The following is a 26,026-nucleotide window of genomic DNA, read 5'->3' as shown; positions in this document are numbered from 1 at the left end:
GTCCTACCCTTTGTGACCCCATGGACTGTAGCCCACCAGGCTCCTCTGTCCATGGAATCCTCCGGGCAAGAATACTGGAGTGAGTTGCCATTTCCTTCTCCAGGGGATCTTCCTGACTCGACCCAGGGATCAAACCTGGGTCTCCTACAGGAGACCCAGAATCTACACTGCAGCCAGATTCTTTACCATCTAAGCCACCAGGGAAGCGCCAAGTATCTGTGAGTGTGGGAGAGTTCTACAGTGTGTCTCATAGGCTGCCTGATTGTTAAGAAGATGAATTATATGCTGTGTTGGCACACAACTTGGCACATAATAAATCAATAAATATTTGCTATTAATGATCTTATGAGAGAAATAAAGCATGGGGTGGGGTGAGGGGAGAGGTCATAAACTATGAAGTCAGTAATTGTGCTCAGGGGTGGTATTCATATATCCTGTATTTGTTCAAAATTATTCCAGGAGCTGGAAAAGTGGACATTTCAGCACAAAGCCACAGTCCCGGAAGAAATCAAAATCAGTGAGTCAAGCAGTCAGTCTCTCTCAATACACACAGACACACACACACACACGTGCATACACACACACACATCCACACATGTGCACACACACACAGGAGAGCAGGGAGGGGGTCACACAGCGCACAGGTGAGAGCCCAAAAGCCACCACGTTTACAATCCTCGGTCTCGGCAGGTGTGAGCCCGGCCTTGCAGCACCGGCCCCGCCACCCTTGCCAAGTCCAACAGCTAACGGGTCTGGTAACAGGGTCTAAAAGGCCACAGGCGGGGCCCGACTCGGGGCCCATCAGGTGCAGGGACGCCCAGGAAAGCAGGTCAGGAAGCTAGAAACGGTGTGGCCAGCCCCCAGGTGCCACAGGGCTCAGCGCCCCCAGCAGCTCATACACCTTGGGGTGGTGGCGGGGGGAGAGTCTGGAGGGACTCTGTAGCCCCTCATCTCAGCCAGCCACACACACATACGCACTCCACTCACAAGTAGGGCGCTGAGGGGAGTGTCAGGAGGGAAGCCACCTCTGGCAGCCACGGGCCCCCGATTCCTCTCCCCGCCGGGGGCCAGCAAGGGCCGTCCATGCCCCACTGAACGGCCTGTGGCTGGGCCTTTGGCAGCACTTTCTGGGTCTCCGTCCAAAGGCACGGCTGCCGGCCTGTGATGAAGAAAAGCGTCCTCCTCCCTGGGGTTTCCACGAAGGCCAGGGCCAGGTGCCTCAGAAGCAGCTCAGTCCTGGCCCTTGGCAGGCCCTGGCACTGATGGTGACACCCTCCAGAGGCAGAACCGCACTCCTCCAGGAATGGCCCTCATGCTGCCGAGGCGCCTCCATCCGCCCATCCTTCAGAAGGGGCCCGCAGCCATCCACCCTGGTCCACAGGGCCTCTGTCCACCCCCATCCCCATCTGCTGCCAAGGGTGGGAAGAAGCTGGGAGAACCAGGGCAACAGACACACCTTGAGCCGGGCTGAGGGGCCCCCGCTAAGCTCCCCGAAGAGCTCCAGTCCTGAAGTCAGCCTGGTTTTCACACTGGGCAGAATTCTACCCACGCAGCAGCCAGTGGCTTTATATCCTCCGGCCCCATGACCCTCCCAGGGGCACCTGGGCTCTTCACACATCCCCTTCAGACCCTGGGAGCAGAGTGGGGGCCAGCCCTCCTCCCAGTCTGGCTGCAGCCTCTGCACTGAGTCCGCTGCAGTCAGGACACTCACTCCCATAGGCCCAGAGCCCTGCTGCCTCCACACGCAAACCACCCCCAGGGCCCCCTTCCCACCCCAGGCCCCTTGCAGTGTTCGCTCTGCCCTACTCTTTCCCTGCCTGTCTCCTCAGATGTCCAGTCTCACCTTCAAGGTCACCTTGCTGGGAGTTGGGCACCTCCTAGGTGCTCCCACAGAACCCCACATTTTTCTCTTACTACATATACCACCTTCCATTGTAAATCTCTGTTTTCCTTCTCTGCCCCTCTCACAGAGAGCTCTGGGCAGTTCCCACCGTGTACCCAGCAGAACCCTCACCCACAGCAGTGCTCAAGGAGTAACTGGAGGAAGAGTGAATGAATGAATGAATGAGCACACACCTTTCTGGGGAGAGCTGATGATGAAGGCCAGCCCATCGCCCAGGTCAGGGATCAACCTGTGCATTAACACAGATAATCCAGCGCCACGCTTTTTCCACTTGGAAGAGTACTTTCGGCTTTCACGTGTGGACGTGCACAGCTCAGGTTCAGGGAATTTCTCTCAAAGCAAACCATGCAGCCTCATGAAAAGCTGGTTTGGGAACTTCTGGGAAGCATCTCCCTCCCGCCTGCCCTCCCTTCTGACATTCCGCTTGTGTTTATTAAACACGTGCTTTGTGCCAGGTCTTTCCCACATTCCAGTTGGAAAAGAGGTACTGCTGCTTGTGGAGACATCAAATGTCAGCTCCCCAGAGAGGCCACCCCCGTCCGAATGTCAAAAGCCATGCTCACATCCACACCACCGCACATCCACACCACCGCACACCCAGCCCACACACCCCAACCCCACAAAACAGCCCTCTACTCTCTTCAGCTTTCCTTTTCCTCACACCACTCGCCACCCTGCGTGTTTGCTATATGAACATTTTTGTTTCTTGTCTCTCCGGGCTGTAGAATGCAAACCTCACAAGGGCACTGCCATGTCCACAGGGCCTCCTGCAACACCCGGAGCAGAGAAGCCCTCGGCAAACATTTACTGATCAAGGAATAAAATCCAGGCCTGAGTCCCCGTCTCTGTGAGTGCCTCTCCTATCTCATATTTTCTGGAGAGAATTATTTGGGGCTAAAGAAAATTTCTGGGTGGAGACTGATTTGAGGGATGGACACCCTGAGATAGCGATGGTGTCGGCAGAGAGGAGAAGCGAAGACCAGTGAAGGTTCAGCGGAGATGACCCAAGGTGCCACCGTCAGCATCCATCCTCACCTCGGAATCCTGCCAACACCTTACCACCTTACAACAGGGATTGTCATTGCTCTGTCCTCAATACCGGCAAACACAGGCAACTGCCGTGTGGCAGGAGAGCGACCTGCAGCTCCCTGACACTGCAATGCGCATGCGCAGAGCAGACCATCAGGGCAACTCATTCATTTTACAGACCCTGAAGCTCGACATAGAGAACATCAGGCTGTCAGCCCCCGGGCATCGAGCTCCACGTCACACACTGGGAAGGTGGGGGGAATGTGCCTGGAGCTCACCACATGGGTTGGAGGAGGCAGCTGGGGATGCCACCGGAAAATCCAGTTCCTGAAACTGATTCCTCACCGTGAAGTGGCCATCGTGGTAACACTCACCTCGATGGGCTACTGAGGCAAATGCAGGGGTTTCCAGTCTTGGCACTGCTGACACTTGGGGCTGCATAACTCTTTGTTATGGGGGCTGTCCTGTACATTGGATGTTTACCAGCATCCCTGGAAGCTACATATTAGATGCCCATAGCTGCCCCCAGCTCTCCACTGTAACCACCAAAAACATCTGCAGACACTGTCAAATGTTCCCTGGGGTGGGCGTGGGATATAAATTGTCCTCAGCTGAGAGCCACTGGTGGAAATTAAATGAAATGTACCGTGGCCCTGACCAGGTACCTGGCACATAATCAGATTCAGTGGTGCCAGTTTAACTCTTCCATCTCACCAGTCTCACGCTAAGAAATACCTTCCCCCCCTTAATCCCGGTCCTCTGACTTTAACTCTGGAATCCACCACCATCCCCCTGCCGCAGGACCTTTGCACTGGCTGTTCTCACCACCTGGAATGCCCTCCAGACAAGCTAACAAGTTCTTTCCTCAGCTCAGTCATCAGAGGCCTGGACACTTCCTTGACTACTGCCCTGCCTTCCTCAGCAGCCCCTGCCCAAATTCTCCAGACATCTCTGCTGCATCCATCTGTCCACGTGTGTAAGTAAGGCACGCACATTTCTTCATCCCCCGGCACCCAACCCAGCGTCTGGCACTTAGTAAGCATCCAGCGAAGATTTATCACATGGATCACCAGCATCCCCACCCTAAGGTATGTGCACAGCGCTCGGGTCTACAGTCCCAGGAAAAGGGAAAGAAACTGCATCAGACAGCACCTCACACCCTCCTGGAGCTCAGAGTCAGATGTCACCCGAGAAAGAGCGGGATGTAGGCTCACTTACCCCCCAGGAGGGGCCATTTGGAATGGAACAGAGTGGGCCCCCTGTTCAGGAAGGCTTTCAGGCGGAGGAGAAGAAAGAAGGGTGCTGAACAGGAGGAACAGCAGCACGCTGAAGGCCTGACCCCCACCCCCAAGATCAGGGAAGACTTGGCTACAGGAGTGAGGCCAGGGCAGGGCAGAGTTGGGAGAAGTAGGGCTGGCTTCCTTGTGCTCTCACTCAGACAGAGCGCTGAGCAGAGCCAGGCTGCAGGGCCGGCTGACGGTCTGGTTTCCACCCACCCACCTTCACCCCCACTCTACATTGACACTCTTCCCCAGGCCAGGCCCGGGGCATTGGGTTTCCCACAGTCACATTCCTGCCTCCATAGCTCATGCCGATGTGACTCCCAGGCTGGCGCTGGCAGCCACGCGGTCTGTGGCCACGCACTCGGTCTTGGGGCTAGCTGTGGGAGGGAGCCTGCTGCTCACCCAGGGACTGGGCGGCCTCCAACCCGCGGCTGCCCTGCTGGCGGCCTCGGCTCCCTGGAGGTGCCTGAGCTCAGGAGGGTGAGGAACTCTCCTTCCCAGGTATACCCGGCTCCTTCAGGCCACCCCCACCCCGAGCCAGTGGCCAAGCCACCTCCTCTGCTGAAGGCGGACGTCCCGGTACCCCAGCCACCACACCGGGAGGAGGTAGGGAGGTTCTCTGGAAAGAAGCAGCCTAGGAAGGGGACTCCTTGACCCACCTAAAGGGGATCCAAGACCAAGCACCAGACCACTGGTGTTTCTGAAAGTCTTTCTGCACATGGGCTGTCACACACATGCCTCCTTCCTCTGACAACACTCACACCCCCACACAGGGCCCAGAGGTCTGGTTCAGGATCTAGAAAGTGGAGGCAAGGAGGAGCAGAAGGGGCCAGAGTCAAGGTGGATGCGGCAAAAAGACACAAGCTGAGCAGCAGGGCTCCGCAGGGCTCAGTGAGTGGGGGACAGAACCACAGAAGCCACGCTCACGGTGGCCAGGAGATGGTGGAGCCTGCGAGGTGGCTCCAGGGGCCCCCAGGGAGACCCTGCTCCAGCAGAGTCCAGATTATGGGCTTCAGGGGCCAGCCGCACCCCACCTCCACCTTATGGGAAGGACTCAGTTCCCTCGTAGGATGGAGCCAAAGAGACAGGAAGCGTGCTGCAATGGGGAGCCCCCATCTCTTGCTTTAAGTAGACAGGATCAGGAAACCCTCGAGAGCAGCAGGAGCTGGAGCCGGCTGGCATGACTCAGGGGAGATCATTAAATCTCCGGCCATTCGCAAGCCATTTGTTAAACACAGCCATTTGTAAAAATTAAATCATATGAACGTGTAACTTCAGAAATTATTTTTAAAAGAAAGGCAATAAATCCTCCAACTCATCACTTCCAAATTACCCCACGACCTTTGTGAACCTGCTCCTGACACGCTTTCCATCTCGCGTGTCTGTGAGGTGGAAACTGTATAAACGCTGTGTGGCGGTGAGCTGCGCCCGTCTCCTCTATACCCACAGTCTGTGACTTCACATGGATAGCTTGAAACTGGCCATGGCACGGATAGTTACACCATATCGGCAAATGCTGCAGATAGAGCTGGATTTGTTCTCTGAATGTTTTTTCCAGAGAGCCAGTTGTACAACAGACAGGCCTCAGGTGACCCGCCAGGATCTCTTCTTCACCTGGGCTCTGCTGGGACACGCAATCAACAAATGGAGATACAGAGAAGAGCGCTCTAAGCCCTGTACAACCCCACCACTATCCGCAAGATTTTCCATAATGTTCAGGTGTGAAAAAGAATTATTACTTGAGGAAATACCACTAAAAGAATCGTTGCTTGTTTCCTCTGTGCCTCAGTTTGCTACTCTGTAAAATGGGAGCACCGATAAACACCTACCTCTTAGGATTGTCAGGAGGCCTAACTGAGACGGCACACGAACAGGGCAGAGGGCACTGCCTGGCACGCAGCGCGGGCTCTAGAACAGTTCAGCTTTGTCCACACAGGGCCCGAGGGCTCTACTGCAGCCACCCAGTGGCTGTGGCGGCCAGACGACAGCCGCAGGCCACGCGCACAAGGACGAGCGTGGCCGCGCTAACACAGCCTCGTCTACACCAACAGGCAGAGAGCCGGACTGGGCCGCGGGCCGCCGTTTGCCAGCGCCCACTCTGTAGGGGAGATGGTTATTTTTGCTGTGCTGTTAGCACCTCCGTGAGTTAAGTGAGAAAGCTGAGGCCTGGAGATTCATGTGTTCCCCCAGGTCGCCTGGGAAATCCGCTGGCAGAGCCCAGGATCTCCCGGGACCCCCTCAGGGCTCTTCCCAGCTCCTGCTTTCCTATCAGAGCTCAGGACCTGAGCAGGGATCTGGGTAGGATGGGACTAAGTGCCAAGTCAGGCCCTGGGGAGTCCACACCCGCGTCCCTGCCCTGGCTGCCTGGCCCCAGCTTCCAGGGAAACCCCACACAGGCCCACAGGCCAGGCCAGAGGAGGAGAACCCTGTGAAAGAGGAAGCTCTGGAACACACAGCCCTCCCTTCCCAATCAGGGCTGATTGCAACCTTAAGTGGAATAGCAGGCGAGTGTGCAACCCCATTTAATTTACAGCTGGAGCCAGGGCTTGAAAGCAGCTGTGAAACTCCTTACAAAGCTACTGGCCGGCCCCCCGGGAACTTGAGAGTGGAATTAGGAAACCTGGAGAATCCACAATGCCACGTGTGGGCTGGCGCGAGTGTCTGTGTTTGTGTGTACGTGTGTGTCCCTCCAGGCTTTCCAGGTCTCTGAAGTCTGCAGAGCACACTCAAATGGGTTTCAGGCCATGCCAGAGTGCCTCTGTAGTCAGGACAACTGTACATCCTGGTTGGCCTGGAATGGTCCGAGCTTAGCCTGTTTTCCAGCATGAATTTTAAGTCTCTAGACCAGACAATGGGCTTCCAGGTGGCGCTAGTGGTAAAGAACCTCCTGCCAATACAGGAGATATAAGAGATACAGGTTCAATCCCTGGGTAGGGAAGATCCCCAGGAGGAGGGCATAGCAACCCACTCCAGTATTCTTGCCTGGAGAATCCCCATGGACAGAGGAGCCTGGCGGGCTACAGTCCACAGGGTCGCAAAGAGTCGGATACGACTGCAGCGACTTAGCATGCATGCAGACCAGATGATAAATTATAAGGTCGCCCTAGCAACTGTGGACGCAGACCCTCATGCATGTATAATGGCACACATGGGGACGCCTGTCACATTCACCCCACTGGAACACCCGGTCCAGGCTTGCCTCTGTGCTGACATTCTGTCTCAGGTCCATGGACACACACGTTTCAACAGACACACTCAGGCTTCAGCATCCAGCTCTTGAGCAAGATAGACCCGAAGTCTGCATATTTAGAGGATTCATGCAGGTGGTCCTTCTATGCAGGGAGTCAGCAGCCCTCAACTCTCCCCACAGCACAATACCAGGTGTGACAAGTGCTCCACAAGGACATTCAAGAGACACAGAGCCACCTTCCAATGGCCCACACACCCAGCCAGGGGCCTTGGCCACTTAATAAGGCCAAGGCCTCTCATCTCCCGGGAGCTGCCCTCACTCAAAGTACCCACTCTAGGAAGTATGCCTAGGTGCCCTGCACATAACACCAGATTTCATCCAGGTCCAGAGATGGGCCTTGCCCTCCCCACCCACATCTGACCTCCTTTTCAGCCAGTTCAAACCCCAAATTACTCCTCTCTGGCACCAACCTCTCCCTGACCCCCTTCCTAGCATTTCCAACTCCCCAGCTGCCCTTCTCTGCCCCTGACTGGTGCTGGGGATTCCTGTCTCTATGGATCCTCCGCACTTCAGGTCAGGACCCATAGAGACGGCCCTGCCAACCAATTGGAGGCTTCATGGCTGGAGTCAGTGTTTCCAACTGCCCAGAGAGGGCACGCTGCCTGGCTACAAGATGAGGAGGGGGCTGCACCCTGCCCAGGAAGCTCCCTGGGACCCCACTCAAGGGTCCTCTGTGAGGGAGGACTTCATGCCCTAACAGCAGTGGGGAGATGAACCTGAGAAGCCTGGCCTTGGTTCTAGAACTGACCATGCCGTGCTACAGGGCAAACGCCTTCTCAGGCCCGTTTCTTCTGGGATCACATTAGGGCTCAGAGTTCTAGAGCTGCGCTGTCCAACAGAACTTTCCATAAAGACAGAACTGTTCTATACTGTCCAATGGTAGCCACTAGCCAGGCATGGCAGTTCAGTTCTTGAAATGTGGCCAGTGTGACTGGCGAGCTGAATTTTCTTATTTTAATCACTTTAAATGTAAATTTAAATAGCCACACCTGTCTATTAGCGTAGTTCCAGAACCTCCGTCTCCCCAACTATAAAATGGGTATAATCATAAAATCCAGCCTTCTGGGGTCACTGTGAGGATGAAATGAGACAATGAACATATAGCTCTCAACCTGGTCTTTGGCACAAGGCAAAAGAGATTTTAGTAATTCTTACTCTATTTGAGACCCTAGCTTTTCTTGAGAACTGGAGAAAATCATAGGCCTCACCCTTACCCAACACAGACACACACTGCACACACCATATACATCCATACACGCCACACACAGGCTTACACACACATGCACACAGATCACACATGCACACTCACAGCTCTGCACCCAATGTCAAGCACCCAGATGGAGAGTTCCTTCCAGCTCTAAAAATCTCCTGGGTGAGGAGTGCACTGGCCGAATCTGCATCTCCTCCTCTCCCTGCCCAGGCTCAGGCATCTCAGAAAACCCTTCCAGACTCTGCAGGCCGAGCGCAGAGACGGGGCTCTGGAAAAATCCTCGCGCAAGGAGGGCAGGCACAGGGCAAGGGCCACAGGATGGATTCTGTGAGCTCATCCCCAGCAGCCGTCACCAGGGTTCTCAGAGAGGCCGGTGGCGTCGGGAGGGGGTGACTGGGTCGGAGCCGGCGGTGGCGGTGGCGGCGGCAGCGAGGGGTGTGGGGCGAGGAGAGGGAGGCTGGATGGAACACGCTATAATAGCAGCTTTGTACTCTGCTTCCCAGCTCCCTGGGAACGCCAGGAAGATTATGAAACCCGGTGTCTTTGGGAATGCCAGGATATTAGCTGGAAAAAGAATAATACGAAAATAAAATAATGCTCGCGATGGAGACAGCAGACGATTAGCAGACAGAGCCAGGGCCTCCCGCTCCGCAGAGGGAGCCAGGCTTGGCCCCGGCAGAAGGTTTCAGGGAAAGGCTGCCCGTGCTAATGAGCAGACAGGGCCTGCCTTCCAGCGAGACGTCTTCAGGAGGGGAGCTGGCAAGTGAGGCCCGGCCTGCTGGTGGACTCATGGGCCAGGGGACGGGCAGTAGGAGGCAAGGGGGCGCCATAGGCCTGGCCCTTGGGCCCAGACATCTAGAAATGTCAGATTACCAGCAAGGCTACCTGGCCACCACCCACAGTCCTGGGTTCCTCCAAGCTCTGCCTCCCCAGGGCCTCCTCCAAGAAGCTCTCCCATTAGATGCCGTCACTCTGGAATGACTCTCAGTCTGTACTTCAAAGATGCAGATTGTGTTGGGCTTATTTGCATTCAGATGTAAATATCCCTCCTCCTAATCAGACTGGGGTCTCCCATGAGCCAGGTCCATCAGACGGATCACTAGAAGAAAAGATCACCTTCTCCCACAAAGAAACAGAGAGGACATGTCACCTTTCCCTGCCTCCCTCTCTAGGACCCTGGCCACACACCTTCAGCCCGGAAGAGACAGCCCCCCTCCCCCAGAGGGGCATTCATTCAAGTAGGGGGCCGATATGACTGCCTCCCTCATCTTCAGGATGTTCTATGCAGCTGACATCCTGGCTACTCAAAGACGGTCCTGAGATCAGCAATGTCAGCATCCCTGGAGGCCTGTTAGAAATGAAGACTCTCAAGCCCCACTCAGACATCAGATCAAAAGTGTGCATTTTAACAAGATCCCTAGATAGATCCTAAGTTCAATTAAAACAGAATCACTTCTTTACATGGGTTATGTCTTCATTCCTTACAAGGACCCATGGATGTAGTAATTTTCATAAGGTAACAGAGTTGCTAAAGAGACAAGTAACCTATCCTTAGTGGAAGCAGAGGAAGCAACATTCAAACCAAACCGGTGCCATTCAGAAGCCTCACCCACCCACTTCCACACTCCTGCCAAGGGAATCAGCAGGCATCAGTGACCAGTGGGCAAAGGCCAGTACCTGGAACAATTAGATTGGTCCTGACGTCCAGAAAACCCAACCGTCTGCCCTGATGCTAGAGCATCAGTTCTCCCCGGGATGAAGGACAGCAGACTCGGGAATGGGCACCCAGGCTGTCCTTGGTCCTGGCAGGAGGCAGGTAAACGTGACCATGGAAGGACAGTGTGTGTGTGTGAGTGTGTGTGTGTGTGTGCGCACGCATCTGTGTGTGTGCTCTCATGCTGATGAGGGGTGGTCTTTTCCTATCCAATGGGCCTGTGGCCCTGTCCAAATGCTGGTCACACCTAAAGACTGTGTCCTCCAGTCTTCACAGATCCAGCCACTCTGACCACTGTCCGCCTCTGGCTCCCTATATCAGCAAAGCTCCCCCAGGACTCCAGGCTTCACTGCCCTGATTTCTTCCACAGATCACAGGCGGCTCACATCTGCATCACTACCAGTCACCTTCCCATTTGACTTGACATTTGATTTCAGGGCTCCCTCACATTTTCTCCCACGTAAAGAGTAAACGGATTCGTTTCTCAGTTCTGGGAAATGCCCGCCTTCACTCTCCCAGTCACCGAGCCATGAAAGCTTGGCAGTGGGTCCCCCAGCCTCGCTCGCCTTCTTCCCCTCAATCCCCGCCAGCCCCGGAGCCGTCCACGCTTCCCTCCACGTGTCTCGGGGCCACCTCTGGCCTGGCGCCCTCTCTCCTCCCAGCCCCCTCCCTCCCCTCGCAGCTGACGCTCAGCCCCCCACACACCCGGTCTCCCTGCCCTGGGGCTGCCTGGCAGGCAGCCGCCAGATCCATCTTCCTCACACAGCACTTCACGGTGTGTGTCACACTCACCAGGGCCAACCGTGAACTCATCGCAGCCCCAGGCCCACCCACCCCACAGCCTGGCGAGGGGAGTGGCCCTACTGCCCATCCGGCGGAGCCTCTGACACCCGATTGACCCTTCCCTCCCCAAGCCTTGCCACTCTACCTCCGTCCATTCCACTCTCTTGGCTCCCACCCCAGATGGTCACCTGCTCCCAGATCTCTAACCAAGCCTCCTGGGGGTCTCGTGATGGAAGGCTCTCCCTCCCCTGCCATCCTCCATGGCTACCTGATGAGGGCCCTAAATCCCAGCTCTGACCAGGGCGCTCCTCCTCCCCTCGACAGTCCACACTCGCTCCCTACTGCTTATTCAAGAGCGCCGTGGTCATCTGCACTCTGTGCCCAGCACCGGTGAGTCTTGTTTCCTTCTCAGATGCTCTTCTCCCCAACCTGGTGGGGCTGTCGACCACAAAGAAAAGGGGAGCGTGACCCAAGACAGTCAATCAGAACATTCCGTTCCTCACCCTCGGGCTCAGGCACTGGCATGGGCACAGGGCCCAGGAGAGCTGGTCAGTCGCACACGAGATGGCCCTGGCCTCCCTGAGAAAGTACACTCTCCCCCCTGGGGTCTCCAGCTGTGAGGAAAGAGAGAAGGCCAGCTGGGCTCTGCTGGCTGTAAAGACGGTGGCAGCCTCCGTCACGGGCACCATCTTTGCCACCACATGGAATAAGCCAGTGTGAGAATGGGGCCAAGGCCGCGGAGCGAGTCAGAAACACAGAGTCCCAAGGACACTGTGTGAGCCCCTGGCTCCTGCCAGGCCTGATGCCTGATTCACCTCGTGGTGAATCAGATTCCCAGCCATCTGAGCCTTAAGCTCTTTTCCTCTCTTCAGCCCACTTCGGTTGCATTTCTATCTGATGAAAACAAGCCCTGTCCCCTTAGGGGGCAGCACCCTCAGACCTGGCCCTGCCTCTGAGGTCTGCCAAGGTCTTTACTCCCTGCCCCTCAGTGGAAGCCACACAAGCTCCCCCACGCCCTGCCCTGTGCCCGAGCCAGGCCCCTTCCAACAGGACAAAGAGATCCCCGGCCGCGGCTGCTCCAGCCTGGGTGGCAGTTCCAACCCCCTGCCCTCTGGCACCAGCCTGAGCACCAGCTCAGGGGCCCAGAGAGCCCAGAGCTCCGCCCCCTCCTTCAGCCTCCCTACCACTTGGCCCCCAGACCGGGAGGGGCTCCCTCCAGAGCCTCTGACATCACCTGGCCCCAAGGGGGTTCCATCTCCCATACCGTCACCCCTGGACATGGCCCCCCGTAGGTCCTGGGAGTGGCCGAGCTTCCAGGCCCTGCCCAGGCCCCCTCAGGGCCACTGCCAGCTTCCACTCCTTTTTCTGTAGCCATCCCATCAGGTCGGGGGGCCCTCCCCACTGTACTTCCTGGCTGAGGGCTAAGACCCACCGCTCCTCACCCAGACCAAACACTTATATGTACTCAAATACACACACAGTGGGCTCATGAAGACACACTCAGATTCTATTAGCCAGTAAAGCTGGTGAGACCTACTCCCATGGGTCACAGCGCAAAGGCCTGTCCCCCACCCAGGGGGAAGGCTGTCCTATCTGGATTTCAGAGGTGACATCTCCTCATGGGCATCTCACCCCCAACTCCGGAAATCCCCAGACCAACAGAGCAGGGGACAGGCTATCCCCTGGTCCCAAATGTCCCCACGTGGTCCGTCCAGGAAGCGTGAACACATCTTTTCTGTGGAACACATCATCCAGACCCTGGATAACTTTGATCTGACCCTCACTCCACTAGCTCTGGGAAGGGGTCTCTAAGGCACCTCTCTCCCCAGATTCTCGGGACGCCCACGAGATAGCCTCTGCCTCAGGAGGATCCAAGTCCACCCGAGGACATTCAGGGTCTCTGAACCCCTCTGGCTACTCCCCTGGGCCGGGCCAAAGCCTCCCAGGCCCATCCCCAGGCCAGTTAGCCTCTTCAGAGGAGACAGGTCCCTTGGCCTCAGTCACAGGTCAGAGCACCAGAAGTCCAGGCCCTCTCCCTGCTCCCATCTCAATTGCCAAAGTAGTAGTGGGTCTTCTGGTGCCAAGAAACAAGCTATTCTGTTTCAGGAGAATACCCAGAGTGGTGTCCATATCCCCACATGCAACCCCAGGGGACCAAATTCACAGTCCCATCCCGGGGCCCCCTGCACCTCACCTTCGTCAGCCCTAAGCAGCCCTGGAAAAACATGTTGCACCCAGTCGACCCCAGAAAGGCATGGCCACATACCAGGGCCCCCTCAAGGGCAAACACAGCCGCAGGCCCTGTCTTCTCCAAGGGCTCCATGCGGCGGCGCCAGCGGCGACGGCGAAAGGCGTCTGTCTTGCGGTACTCCAGATGGAACTTCCAGCCGAAGAGCGAGGCGTACTCCCAGCCCTCGCCCTCTGCCTCCGCCTGCCTGTGCTGCATGGGAGAACAGGCCAGACTCAGGGGCTGCTTGGCAGGTTGGCAGGGAGTCCCGGGCTGGGCTCCAGCTGTGCCCTTCTTGCCCTCCAGGACTCCCCACACGCACACCCTGCATCATCACCCTGCAGGTAGGAAAACCTGGGAGGGACCCCTGGAGGAGGGGCTTCTGAGCGGTTTCTGCAATGACAAGAGTCCCAGGTCAGGAAATCAGAGGCTCCCTGGGCTGTGGGGAGATCCAAGGAGCCAAGAAAGGAAGGTAGACTGAGCAGTGATGAAAACACTGGGCTTTTGGTTTGTTTGTTTATTTGGATTCTAGGTGGATTTCGTGAATCCAAGGTTTCCTTGTAATTTCCTTTTTCTTCTTCATATTCCGACTTATAAAAAAGGAAATGGATCTGCAATTCGGAGGCAAAATGAATAGCTCATTTCCCAGACATAGGTTGTTTCTCCACGAGGTGAGACCTACAACAGTGCGGAGAGACCCCCCAGACTTCCTCCAAGGGGGCCCTTTCCCATCTTGGAGGGAGTCCCAGAAGCCCCTTCCCGCCATCTCATGACCTGAGATGATCCTCAGGGCCATGAGCTCAGTGCCAGTCCCAAGGCTGGCTGTGTCCCTCTGCGGGGCGATGCCGGTGGTGAGCGGGCAGGTGAGGCACAGCGCCTGGCAAGACTTCGCCTCTGTCCCCTGGGTGCCCTCATAGGCACAGTGGCGTCTGTCTGGTTCATGACACCAGGAACAGCCCAAAAGCCTGGCCTCTCCTGGGACCCAGTGACCTTCCTCTCTAGATTCTCTGTGACCAAAGAGAGAGAAGGGACTTGGGTCATGCCAAAGGCTATTCCTGGACTGGAGGGGAGGCCTAGTTCTCGAGCCAAAATTCCAACGTGTGCCTGGAAAGGAAGGACGCAGGCCAAGAGGGTTCCGGGGAGGCAGGCACGCAGAACGTGAGCGTCTGGGTGACCCCGGGAGCAGGTGCAGGCAGGGCTGCATGGAGCCCTTGGAGAAGACAGGGCCTGCGGCTGTACAAACCCAGCCCCCTTGCCTCCAGGTGAGGAGAGCGCTGTGGTGCTCCAGGTTGAGCCCCTTTCTGAGCCATAGTTCAAGTCAAAACCGTCTTGCCTGGGACCACAGTCTTGCTCTTGGCACCCGAGAGCTCTGCCTCAACAAACTGCAGGTAGCCAAGCTCCTATCTCAGACTCTGCCCCAAGGCCACCCAGCCACAGACACGCCCGAGGCACACCTTCACCCCTTCCAGGGGATGCTGAACACATCCCCACGCATAGTCCTGGGCGTTTGGGTGCTTTCTGTCCATGAGCACCTGTGTGAGCGACACGTGATCTCGAGCATCTCGAGTGCTTGTCTTGCACACGCCCCCCTGCGTGCGTGTGTACACAGAGGTGTGCACTGTGCCCAGCTGGCCTCCCCTGCCCAGGGCTTCACCTCTGCCCACCTCCACCCCGGGCTCACCCGCTTCAACGCCTCCATCTGGCTGAGGTCCCTCCGGCGCAGACGGACCCAGCGCCGCCGCCGGTGTGTGTAGTACATCTTCTCGGCAGGGACCCAGTGCCTCGGCTTCCGGTCCGGCGGGATGGTGATGCTGTACTCCCAGCCTGGGGGAGAGGCGCCCATCGTTCATGGCCTGGCCATCTCCCACTCAGCATTCAGAGGACATTCACAGACTTTCAAGTGGCCACCGATTCCTGGTTTGTAGTTTGAAGTAAGGACTCCCCAGGAGGTCCCCCAGATGAACTAGCCCAGTGAAGGCCAGTACCCCAAGTCCAAGGGCTCTGCCTCTAGTTGTCCCCACCAACATGCTTCACAAGACTGCTGGGTGCTCAGGGGGCTCCACACGCCGCCCACCTTGTTCATCAACAGCCCGATTCAGGTCCGTGGACCACTCTTCATCTTCCCACTTCCAGCCCAGCGGGCACTCGATGTCATCCTTGGGAAGCACCTTCTCCCCGTTCTAGAGTGACACGGGTCAGGCAAGCGTGAGAAGAGACGGATGGGGAGATGAGAAGATGCAACCTGACGCTGCACACTCTCAAAGCCCCAGGTGTCACTTGGGGTCCGTGTCCGACCCTTGCCAGACCTCTCACTGGGCCCTGTGAAAGCCCAAGCGTGGGTGCTGGGGCTGTGGGAGCAGGGGAGAACGTTCTTCTCTCAGTCACAGGCCCTTCCTGGGCCTAAATGCCCAGGACCCTGGGAAAGCAGAGCCCACTTGCCCCCAGAGCACCCCCTTACCACATCCGTGTAGTTATCACTCATGTAGATCCACTGGCCTCCAGGGAGCCGGGTCTGGTTCTCAAATACCTCCTCCACGAAGCTCAGGTGGCCAGCGTCAGTGTCGTGAAGCAGTCTGCGGACAGGGGTGAGTCAGAGTCTCTGCCAACACCCCCACCCATCCACACCCTCCGGCAGAGCACTCCAGGGCCTGGGCCAACCTTTCTGTGTCAGCCTCACTTCCAACCAACAACAGGAGAGATGAGGGGAAGAGACAGGAAGGGCAGCGAGTCAAGGGGACGGAAGACAACGTCACCACCAAGATAGAGAAAGAAACAGGGAAACCAACTGAAGACTCCAAATACCCTGTGGGAATTTGAAGCTCAGTAGATAGTTGCAGAAATGTCAAAGATTATCAGGTTACATACTTAAGATCTGAGTAGGTGACTACGATAGGCATTGCTCTTCAATTTTTAAAGAGTTAAAAAAAAAAAAAACTGTTGAATATCAACCGAAATAGAAAAAGAGAGAGGAGGAAGAGGTAGAGATGGCAATGCAGTTGGAAAAGGATAAGGCTGTTCTGAGAGGCACTAAGGGAGAGGGGGCCTGAGACGGGAGAGGGACCGAGACGGGAGAGGGATTAACATGCAGAGGAGAGAGCAGGCTTTCTCTGGTATCTTGGAGGAAAGGGCTGTAACCAATGGATGCAAAGTCTACTGGATGTCAGCTTAGGTTTAATCAGAAAGGACTTTCTGATCATTAGAGCCCTTTGAGCAGAGAATGCTGCCTCGTGAGCCCAGGAGAGTTCAAGGGAGTCACTATGACCAACGTAGGGGCAGAGCAGACAGAGACCCTTTCACAGAAATGGCTGGGGCAGAGGGGGTCTCCAAGCCCTCCCTGCCCACATCTCCAAGCCCTCCCTGCCCACAACTCACGTCTTCTCTGGACACACGAACCAGTCTCCAGCCCAGGCCCAGCCAGCTGAGGGGCGGAAGCTGTCCTTGGGTAGCTTGATCCTGCCCGTGATGTCAGAAAACTTGGGGTAGGTGAGGCCAGTTGTGCCCCAGTTCCCAACCAGGGCCAGCTTGGTCTGGTTCTCATACTGGAGAGTGAGCAACAGGGAAGTGAGCAGGCCTGCAGTAGCTCAGGGGCTGGGGGCAGGGTGGGCAGGCGGTCAGGCACTCACAGTTTCAGCGAAGACGGAGAGCTTGCCCTCAGCAAACTGGTTGAACTCCTTTTCATCCACAGAGAGTCCAAACCAGAGCCTGACCCGAATCTGCACCGGCATCCGGGCTCTGGGCACCCCTTCCATCGGATACTGGGTACCAGAGAAGGAAAGAAACCCACAGTCCCCTTCAGAGTCAGGATGTCTCAACTTGCAGGGCCTCCAGGCCTGGGCATACCAGCCTGTCACCCCATCAGGGTGGGCCCTATTGGGGGACTTCTCAGAAGTTCACAGACGACTGAGAAACCTCACCAAGATTCCTTCCCATCAAAAGAGAAGACGGCATTCCTCCCATCCAGGTGCTCTCTGCAGAGACGGGCTGTGTCGAGACCAGGAGCCCCATTCTCCCCTCTCCCACCGCATCCTCACTTCTGCTTTCTCCTAGAATAGCATGGTCCCGTGGAAATTTCTGTTACAGTGGAAATGGCTTTTTACATTTGCAGAGTTCAATGCACCAGCTCCATGTGGCAACTGAGCAGTTAAAATGTAGCTGGTATGACTGAGAAACTAAATTTTTAGTTTTATTTCATTTAAATTTAAATAACCACATATGGCTAGCATATTGGATGGTGCGGTTCTAGAACATGTCTCTATAAGAGAAAGAAAGGTCTGAAAAGGGGAGAGGTTAAAGCCTCTCTGTTCAGTTTCAGTTTTGGTTTTTTTTTTTTTTTTTTCAGGGGTTTTTGGCTGGATGTTGTATCATCTGATATCCCCACCCTTTCAAGTGCTTATCAGCATGTTAACCGCTATTCACTGGTCTTCAACTGCTTTTTATCCTGAAACTTTCAGAAGCTCTGCCAAAACAGAATAACCACAACAACCCAACATAAAACATTTATTCTCCACAACTGCTTCACCATTTGATTGAAATCAAGGGTCAGATATGGCCTAAGGAACAGAAGTGCCTCGCTTTCAGAATAACACACAGTCCCCTAGAGGAAGTAACACATTAAGTATCCAGGCTTCATGTGCCTGAGCTTGGAGGAGTGTCTCTGCTGGGACATGGAGCTGAATGAGATGAGAAAGTCACTTTGGTGGGTTTAGAGGAGGAAAGGGAGGCTCTCCAACCAGTAGAAGAGGCCTGGATCCCCAGAGCGGGAGCCCAGGCCAGGTAAGAGGATCAGAAAGGGGTGGTCATGCCAGGGCATCAGCAATCTCACCCTTCACCCAGCCTCTCTGTCTTGGTTCATCCTCAGTGAAGCCTGGAGGAGCCCCTGACCCCAAGTGTCACCCCTCGGAAACCTCCCTATGACTGTTTGCTTCGGTGTCCTCTCCCCTGGGGTGGTTAGTAGCCTTTTCCCCTCCAAACCACCAGCCCCAGGGAGATGGCAGGAATGCCTGACCCCCCTCTTCCCCCATCCGCCCCCAGTCTCTCCCCTGCCCTCCCCCAGACAGGGCCAGCCTGCTGGACCCAAAATAGCAACAGCAAATAAAGAAATGTCTAGTTTGGGGCTCCTCTCCCTCTCTGCTGGTGCTCATTTTTTCCAACTTTGGTTTAACTTAAGAAACACCAATGTTTTCTTGGTCTCTGCTTGCTGCCAACATTTTTGTAGAGCTTGCTCAGGAGCTACTGGCGGGGCTCATAAACTCAGTGGGGAAGACTTCGAGAAACAATCTTATATCTTTTTTTTTTTTTTTCTTGCTTGGGATCAGAAAAATTTTTCAGTTTGCATTTCCCTGAGGCTGCAGGGCCAAGAGGTCAGAGCCTGATGCTCATTCCGTTCACAGGCGTCTACCAGGCCCGTTCCTGCAGCCTCACCTCCACTGCAGCCTGACAGTCTGGTTAACCCTGTTCAGATGTGGCCGCTCCTGGAGTTCCTTTCCCATCTGCCCAACCAGGCAAGGAGCTGTCTTGGGAGAGAAGAAAGCAGGATGCTAGGAGGTTGGGATCTCATGAGGAAAATGTCCCAGGTGGGAGGGCCAGCCCACTGCCTCACACCCCTGCCCTCTTTCTAGGCAAAGCCAGCTCTCCTCTGAAGCACCAATGACCTGCATGTAGACTTCTGATCATCCCTGGCTTTGTGATGGCCTCCAGTCACGATGCTGGTGGAGCCTCCTCTCCCCAGGGGGCAAAGAGCTCCCCAGAAGGAAAAGGGGAGAAGAGAAGAAAAAAAATTGTATTCATTGATCACCTAGTTCCAGGAAGACCCTTGACTTGTGCTACCTAATTCCATGCTCAATGCTGTAATCAGGGCAGTCTGATCTTTATTCTATAGGTAGGAAAACAGCATTCAGAGAGATTGGGCAATCTGCCCAAGGACACACAGTATTTCAGCCAACCTACAACCTGTCCACACACACTGTGCCTTTGAAAGCTGTCTCCTCTGCCCACCTCAGAGGGCAGCGAGAATGACTGGCCAGTGTATGAATGGATCGGCCAATAGCCACTCAGAGGTTGGAGGCTAAGGTTAGTCCACAGTGACTTCCTGGAAGAGGTGAGATGGAAGGAGGCTCTGGTGTGGATGGGAAGAGACAGGGGAGGGAAGGTTGAAGGCCAAGCAGTTCATGAGGCCAGCAGAGCCATCTGGAGTCAGCCCCATGCAGTGAGCGGCAGGCTCACTCCCCAGGCCTCCTCCTCGATCAGAGCAGCCTCAGTGACGGCTCTCCACACGCAGACCCTCGCCTGGGCCGCAGCAGCCACAGCTCAGAGAGGGGTGTCCCTGAACTGTGTCCCGACCAGCCGGCCACAGCCCCCTGACCAAGGTTCGTGTATCCCCACATGAACCCGGAGAAGAAAGCAGGCATCTTCAGGCACCTGCTCACTTCCCTGTCACCCACCCCCAAGGCTGAAAGAAGACGGTGGGGGGGCAAGGATGGGTGGGAGGAGAAAGGGCAGGGGAGGTGGGGACCAAAGGACAGAAGGGACAGGGTTACCTGGTCCCAGGCCTCCGATGAGCAGAGCCACGGGCACAGCCAGCGCCCACACACCAGCCTTAATACGGGGAGGAACTCTAACCAGATTGTGACTCTGCCTGGAGCCAAACCCTCTGGAGGGTGGAAGCAGGTCTGTGCCAGGACTCCTAAAGGTTGGCCGTGGGGGCTGAGGGCTGAGGCCGCCCCCACCAGGGAGCTGGCTGGAGAGGAGCACAGCCTTCGGGGTCAGCCCCCCATTCATTCCAAGCACCCCCTGATTCTCACCTACTCGCTTTCCAAACCAAGTGCATGGGGTCTAGGGACTTTGTGGGAGGAGGGGAGAAGGGAAGTCTTTCTGTGGAAGCCCTCGGTCCCTTCAGAGAGCAGAGCCTTGAAATTCTGAGCCTGACAGAAAACAGGGAACCGGAGGGAAGTGGACCACCCTAGGGGTAAGAGAGTATGACCACAACTTAAGGGAAAACAACCCACTTTCAGAAATATCGTCTGCAGTTTTCCACAGTTCTTGCCACAGTAGCTGGTGCCCCGGCGGGAGAAGAGGACCTCGTGGGCAGGCACCCGCTGGTACGCCACCCGCTTGTCCCCCTGCAGCATCCAGATGACGATGTCAGGCAGGCTGTTCTGGGGCTGGAGAGAGGGTGGCAGTCAGGGTAGGGACGACGGTACCTCCCAGCCCGCGCCCTCAGCCCACCACAAGTGAGCCAGCCTCCACAGGCCTCTCCTCCAAGCTCCTACCCTCGGGTGTCCCCTGACTCCCCAGAGCTGGCTGGGCACCTGTATCTTCAGCAGCTATGAGCCCTCAAGGAGAGGATGCCAGGCTGCCCCCAGCTCACAGGAGTAGCCCACCAGGAATTCACTGATGTGCATTCACATTTTCTGGGAAGAGACCCTCCTGCCTGGAGCCCCAAGTTCTTAGACCCCTCCACTGGGGAGTAGAGAAATGCTGACTTGACCCTAGAGATGACATTACACCTAAGAGCCACCCCCTTCCCGACTCCTGAGAGCAGCCATGAATCTACAGAAGGCGAGCCTCTTCCCAGAGGACACCGGGCCCTTCTCCCTCTAACAGCAGGGGCTCGGGGGTCTGGCCCTTTTCTGGGGCCACTGACACAGGGCTCTGAAAACGGAGGGCCCTGGAGTGCTTCCACACCTCTATGGAGCACTGCTCCCAGATGCCACACTCAGGAGAGGTGGTCCGTTGGCTAAATCCATCTGCTCCCAAGGCCTGTGCTCTGTGGGAGGGGCTGCTGGCCGGCACCCTCCCTTAGCGTCTCCCTGCGTGTCACTTCACCCCTGCAGCCGGGAGGCAGCACAGGCGAGGAAACTCAGGCTCAAAGAGGTGAGGAGCCAGGCTTTTCTGATTCTAAATATGTGTCCCTAACCACAGCACCAAGTGTGGTCCCGCAGCTCCACCTGGAAACTTGCCGGAAGTGCAGATGCTCAGGCCCCACCCCAGACATGCAAGATCAGGTGGGGCTTGGACCCTGTGCTGACACGCCCTTCGGGGGATTCTGAAGCACACTCAAATTTGAGAAAGGCTCCCTCCCATTTCCTCCACAATCCTTAGTGCTCCTGTCACCTTAACCACTCCCAGCCACGACACAGTCTGCGCTGAGGGTTCCGGAGTCTGGGCCAAGATGTGGAAGGCAGTCTGTGACCCGCCCCAGGGGATGGTCCACAGCCACTTCCAGGGTCATCCTGGGCTTGAGCAGCACAGTGGCACCCAAGTAACCAGTCATATGTTAGAGGCCCCACTTGGGGAAGAGACAACACTGACCCTTCAGGCCACCTCCCCTCCAGACCACCCCTTCCACCTCCTGGGCCCTCTTCTCCCCACTCAGGCTCTGGCCTTCTCTGCACACCCCTTCTGCAGAGATCATGCCTCACGACCTCCCTCCCTGGGGGTCCCACATGGCTCTGGCCAGGGCGGTCAGCACCTGTGTCCACCCATGACATATGGGCAGACCTTTCTCCTCATTCTAGACACATCTGTGGCCTGCCTGCTTCCCTGGAGACCTGGTGGGGGCATCTGACCCCGGAGAGCAGAGGGTTCAGGGTGTAGACGCAACATTACTACAGGTGCAGCCTCCTCAAGCCTGGGGCTTAGGAGCATCCGGGCAGGCAGGAAACACAGGGTCCTGTGAGGCAGGCTCGAGGCAGACAGGTAGGTGGGGAGGTGGGGCTGGGTCCCTGGGGAACGGGGCCCTGGCACTGGACCAGGTGCCCCGGATTCTGACATATTTGGCACCATTTGCGCTAAGTCTCTTCAGTCATGTCTGACTTTTTGTGACCCTCTGGCCTGAAGCCTACCAGGCTCCTCTGTCCATGAGATTTTCCTGGCAAGAATACTTGAGCGGGTTGCCACGCCCTCCTCCAGGGGATCTTCCTGACCCGGGGACCAAACCCACGTCTCCTGCTACTCCTGCACTACAGGCGGATTCTTTACCACTGAGGCACCTGGGAAGCCATCGGCAGCATTTATGAAGCACATTTATTGAGCATATTTGGGGGCATTTTTGAACTTCCCTGGTGACTCAGATGGTAAAGCATCTGCCTACAACGTGGGAGACCCAGGTTCGATCCCTGGGTCGGGAAGATCCTCTGGAGAAGGAAATGGCAACCCACTCTAGTACTCCTGCCTGGAAAATCCCATGGATGGAGGAGCATGGTGGGCTACAGTCCATGGGGTAGCAAAGAGTCAGACATGACGGAGTGACTTCACTTTCTTTCTTCGGGGGCATTTATCAAGCACCTACTACATGCGAGATTCTGGGCTGGGCCCCACCACACCCAGTATCCCCTCTGAAGGCAAACATGGAGGCTCAGAGAGATTAAGTCACCTCCCCAAGGTTACCCAGCAACAGAGCCAGTTTGGACCAGACATCCCCCTGCCCCTCCCAGCTCTGACATCCCAGGCGGGAAGGAAGGCACCTCGCAGGGTCAGCTACCTCGTCAGCCAGGGCACGGAGCCGCAGGAGCCAGTCCTCAGCCTGCTCCAGGGCGGCAGGGAGCTCACTGTGGCCGAGCTTCAGGGCCTGGGCCGCCTCGGTGATCTGGCTCAGGTGGCGGGTGCGCAGCTGGTACAGGTACTGGTCCAGGTGGGTGGCAGAGGGCATCTCCTGGACATCACCCAGGGGTTGGCTATGACGGACAGAGACGGATTTGCCTGATGAGCCAGAGCCCAGCATTCACCCGGGCCCAGACATATACACAGGCGTGTACACGTGTGCACAGGCACTCACAACAGGCCTCAAACCCTCAGCCTCCTGCTGGCTGCTCCACCTGCCCTGGGTGCCTCCTCCAGCCACCTCCTCCAGGAAGCCTGCCCCAACCACCCTGGCCAGAGTGCCTCCTGCTCTGAAGTACCTCTCTGTTTTGAGGCTGCCTGTCTGGAACCTACCCTCTCAGCCTCCAGTTCTGTGACCTCTTTCACCTGTGCATCCCCTCTGCCCAACTGACTGCAAGCCCCCAGAGGCCCGGTAGGTCCCTCCTGCCCCCGCTGCACCCTCCTAGAGCAGAGGCCTGAGCACTAAGTTGCCTTTGGCTGAAACGAATCCATTCTGTTGTACGCACACTTTCTTCAAGAAGGAAATTTATGGACCCCTGACAAGCCACTGCAGACGCTGTGGGGAGGCCAGCAGCCAGCAGCACAGATGGGTCGACCCAGGGCGGCCCCACAGCACCCCTCCCAGAACCCTCTGCCTTGGGAAGCCTTTGGAGAGGAGGTGGGGGTACACGCAGTCCCAGAAACACGGCCCCAAGCCTCCAGTAGGGGGGTTGGGTTTAAACTCAACCCTATTTGGAGGCGTAGAACTCTGACCACCCTCATCCAAAGGCTGGGCTCCCTGCCTGGGCGCCCCTTTATATGGTTCCTCCGGCCCACACCAAGGCCCAGGGTCAGTCAGTACGCACACAGGGGTCACAGAGGGCGGAAGGGGCGGGTGGCGGCCTCTGTGCTCTTCTCACCGGGCAGGACTCCTCCAGATTACTTCGGCTCCAGGGCACGGGCCGCCCCACCCCCTCTAAGCCCTTGACTCGCAAACAGGACATCAGTCAAGCCCGCTTGCTCACCAGATCTGCTCCCACCCCTCGCAGCCACCCCCCACCTCACGTTCCCTCCCCGCGGTGTCTCGACTCCCGGCTCCCGGCTGATTTATTTTTCTGCCAATTTCCCCGAGCTATGCAGAACCAATTACCGCCGAGCGCAGCGGCACCGCCGCCGCCAGATACACCACTCTGGCAGGCCCTCGGCGCACTACATTTTTCCTGTTATTTTTTTTAATTGAATTTTTAGGGTGGGGGGAGCAGTACGCAAACTCCATCTCAGGAAACTTAAGCCCTGGGGCCTGTCTCAGGTCACGTACTGCACACCCTGTGGTAATATAATATTTACTGCCCCGAGGGTGCCTCGGATGGGGCTGCCCCAGGCCAGGAGAGGGGCGGCCTTCATCCCCAGCTCACCAGAGCATGGCGGAGGGGCATGTTCGGAGGGTGAAGGGGGGCCCGACCGGACTCCTGGGCTGGGCCTGCTGGGAAGGAGGCCTGAGTGGGCCTGAGGGCGGGGGCAGGCGGGTCTGGAGTGGGATATGGAGAGGCGAGCCAACCAGGGTGATTTATGCTCCCAGCCTAGGTCCGGAACTGAGAGGGACTGCCATGCAGACCACCAAAGGGAGATTTTCACGGAGGCCACCAGCCCAAACAAGGCTCCCCAAGAAACAGTCGAGACCCGTAACTGCCACAAGCAAGGTGCCCCGGCCCTTTCCCACCCCGTAAAGCCCAAGGCAGGCCCAGAAAAGGGAGACCTGGAAGTGGAGGCCAATGACAGGGCCCCAACCCCAAGCAGGGGCAGTCGCTCTACCAACCCTGGATGACTTGGAAACGACAGGCCAGCCCAGGGCAGGGTCCAGCACAGGCTAGGAGCAGAGCTGGGCTGTCCACGAGGTGGCTGTCTGCCCCCACGGAGACTGGATGCCTTTATCAGGGATGCTGCCTGGGAGGGGAGAGTGTCCAGCCTGAAAGATACCCTGGGCACTGGGTCATTCATTTCAATCCTCACGAGGAACAGCTCTGTTGGTCCTGACCAGAGACTGGACCCAGGGATGAGACCCAGCTCTACCTTCAGGAAGGCCCTGGAACAGACAAGGCCCTGGAACAGACAAGCTCCACCCCCACCCCCACCCCCGCCACCGCCTCCCCGAGCTTTCTCAGAGTCTGGAGTACTTCCTGGAGGAAGAGGACTCAAGCTGCACTGGCAGGTCAGCAGAAGCAGGTCAGGCCGAGCAGAGCAGGAAGGGCCTTCTGGCTGAAGAAGCAGAATGTGCAGAAGACAAGACTCAGAGGCGGGGGGAGCACATGCAAGGGAGTGAGCCAGCACGGAGGCTCCAGGGGGCTGGAGGGTGAGACTGCTGAGGTCCAGGAGCAGGCAGTGGAGACAGAGAAGTCCACGTGTCAGACGAGGCTGGCTTTTCCTGAAGGCAACGGGAGCCGCTGCAGTGCTGGAGTGGAGGTGGCAGGGCACAGGCTTAGGAAGATCACAGAAAATGATAGGATGTGCCGGTGGACACCCAGGTGTGGCTGGCAGATGGGTCCATGGGTCAGGAGATGAGAGGAGAAGGCTGGGCCAAAGGAGCAGAGTGGGCGAGACTGGCACAGCGGGGAGAGGGGCCCCAGGAGATGCAGCAGGAAGGGATCTGTGCAAACGAAGGGCTCTTGATGGTGGAGCGGTGGGCGGGGGCTGGCCGGAGGAATCCGTGAGCAGCTGGTGGTCATCTATGGCAAGCTGGCTCATGTAATCTGCACCCAGCTGCCCTGCTGTTGGCTGCAATGATGCACAACACAGAGCCTGGTGGGGGAGGGGAGCTCTCTTTCTGCGGCCCCAGGGCTATTGGTGGCCCAGATGGAGCCGAGGGAACAGATCTTCCACAGAGAGCCGTGCGTGCCCTCCTGAGGGGGTGGGACCCTCCTCACAAGCCCCTGACTTGAGACCAGGGCTCTCCAGGAGGCCCCCGGCCACCTTCTATCCCCAGGAGAGTGATTCAAGGAGACCAGGCTTTGGCAGAGGCATTTTGAGACAAGTACATCAAGAGGGGGGCAC

The 26,026-nt window shown here is 56.9% G+C and overlaps 1 protein-coding gene across 16 annotated transcripts in view; it reads right to left on the bottom strand.

Moving 5' to 3' along the window:
• Positions 1 to 26,026, bottom strand: part of DYSF (dysferlin) — a 225,314-nt gene that overhangs the window by 94,644 nt on the left and 104,644 nt on the right. For all 16 annotated transcript variants that reach the window (XM_070379785.1, XM_070379787.1, XM_070379790.1 and 13 more), the window contains 8 exons: positions 22,881 to 23,073; positions 20,404 to 20,559; positions 17,023 to 17,154; positions 16,772 to 16,938; positions 15,858 to 15,972; positions 15,474 to 15,579; positions 15,081 to 15,223; positions 13,439 to 13,612 (listed from right to left, as the gene is read on the bottom strand). In XM_070379785.1, the coding sequence (XP_070235886.1) occupies positions 13,439 to 13,612; positions 15,081 to 15,223; positions 15,474 to 15,579; positions 15,858 to 15,972; positions 16,772 to 16,938; positions 17,023 to 17,154; positions 20,404 to 20,559; positions 22,881 to 23,073 (1,186 nt within the window). The remainder of the gene's footprint in view (positions 1 to 13,438; positions 13,613 to 15,080; positions 15,224 to 15,473; positions 15,580 to 15,857; positions 15,973 to 16,771; positions 16,939 to 17,022; positions 17,155 to 20,403; positions 20,560 to 22,880; positions 23,074 to 26,026) is intronic.

The sequence above is a fragment of the Bos mutus genome, chromosome 11 (genome assembly GCF_027580195.1).
Source record: "Bos mutus isolate GX-2022 chromosome 11, NWIPB_WYAK_1.1, whole genome shotgun sequence".
Taxonomy (NCBI): Eukaryota; Metazoa; Chordata; class Mammalia; order Artiodactyla; family Bovidae; genus Bos; species Bos mutus.
The sequence above is the reverse complement of the archived record's forward strand: the minus strand, read 5'-3'. Positions and strand labels throughout refer to the sequence as shown.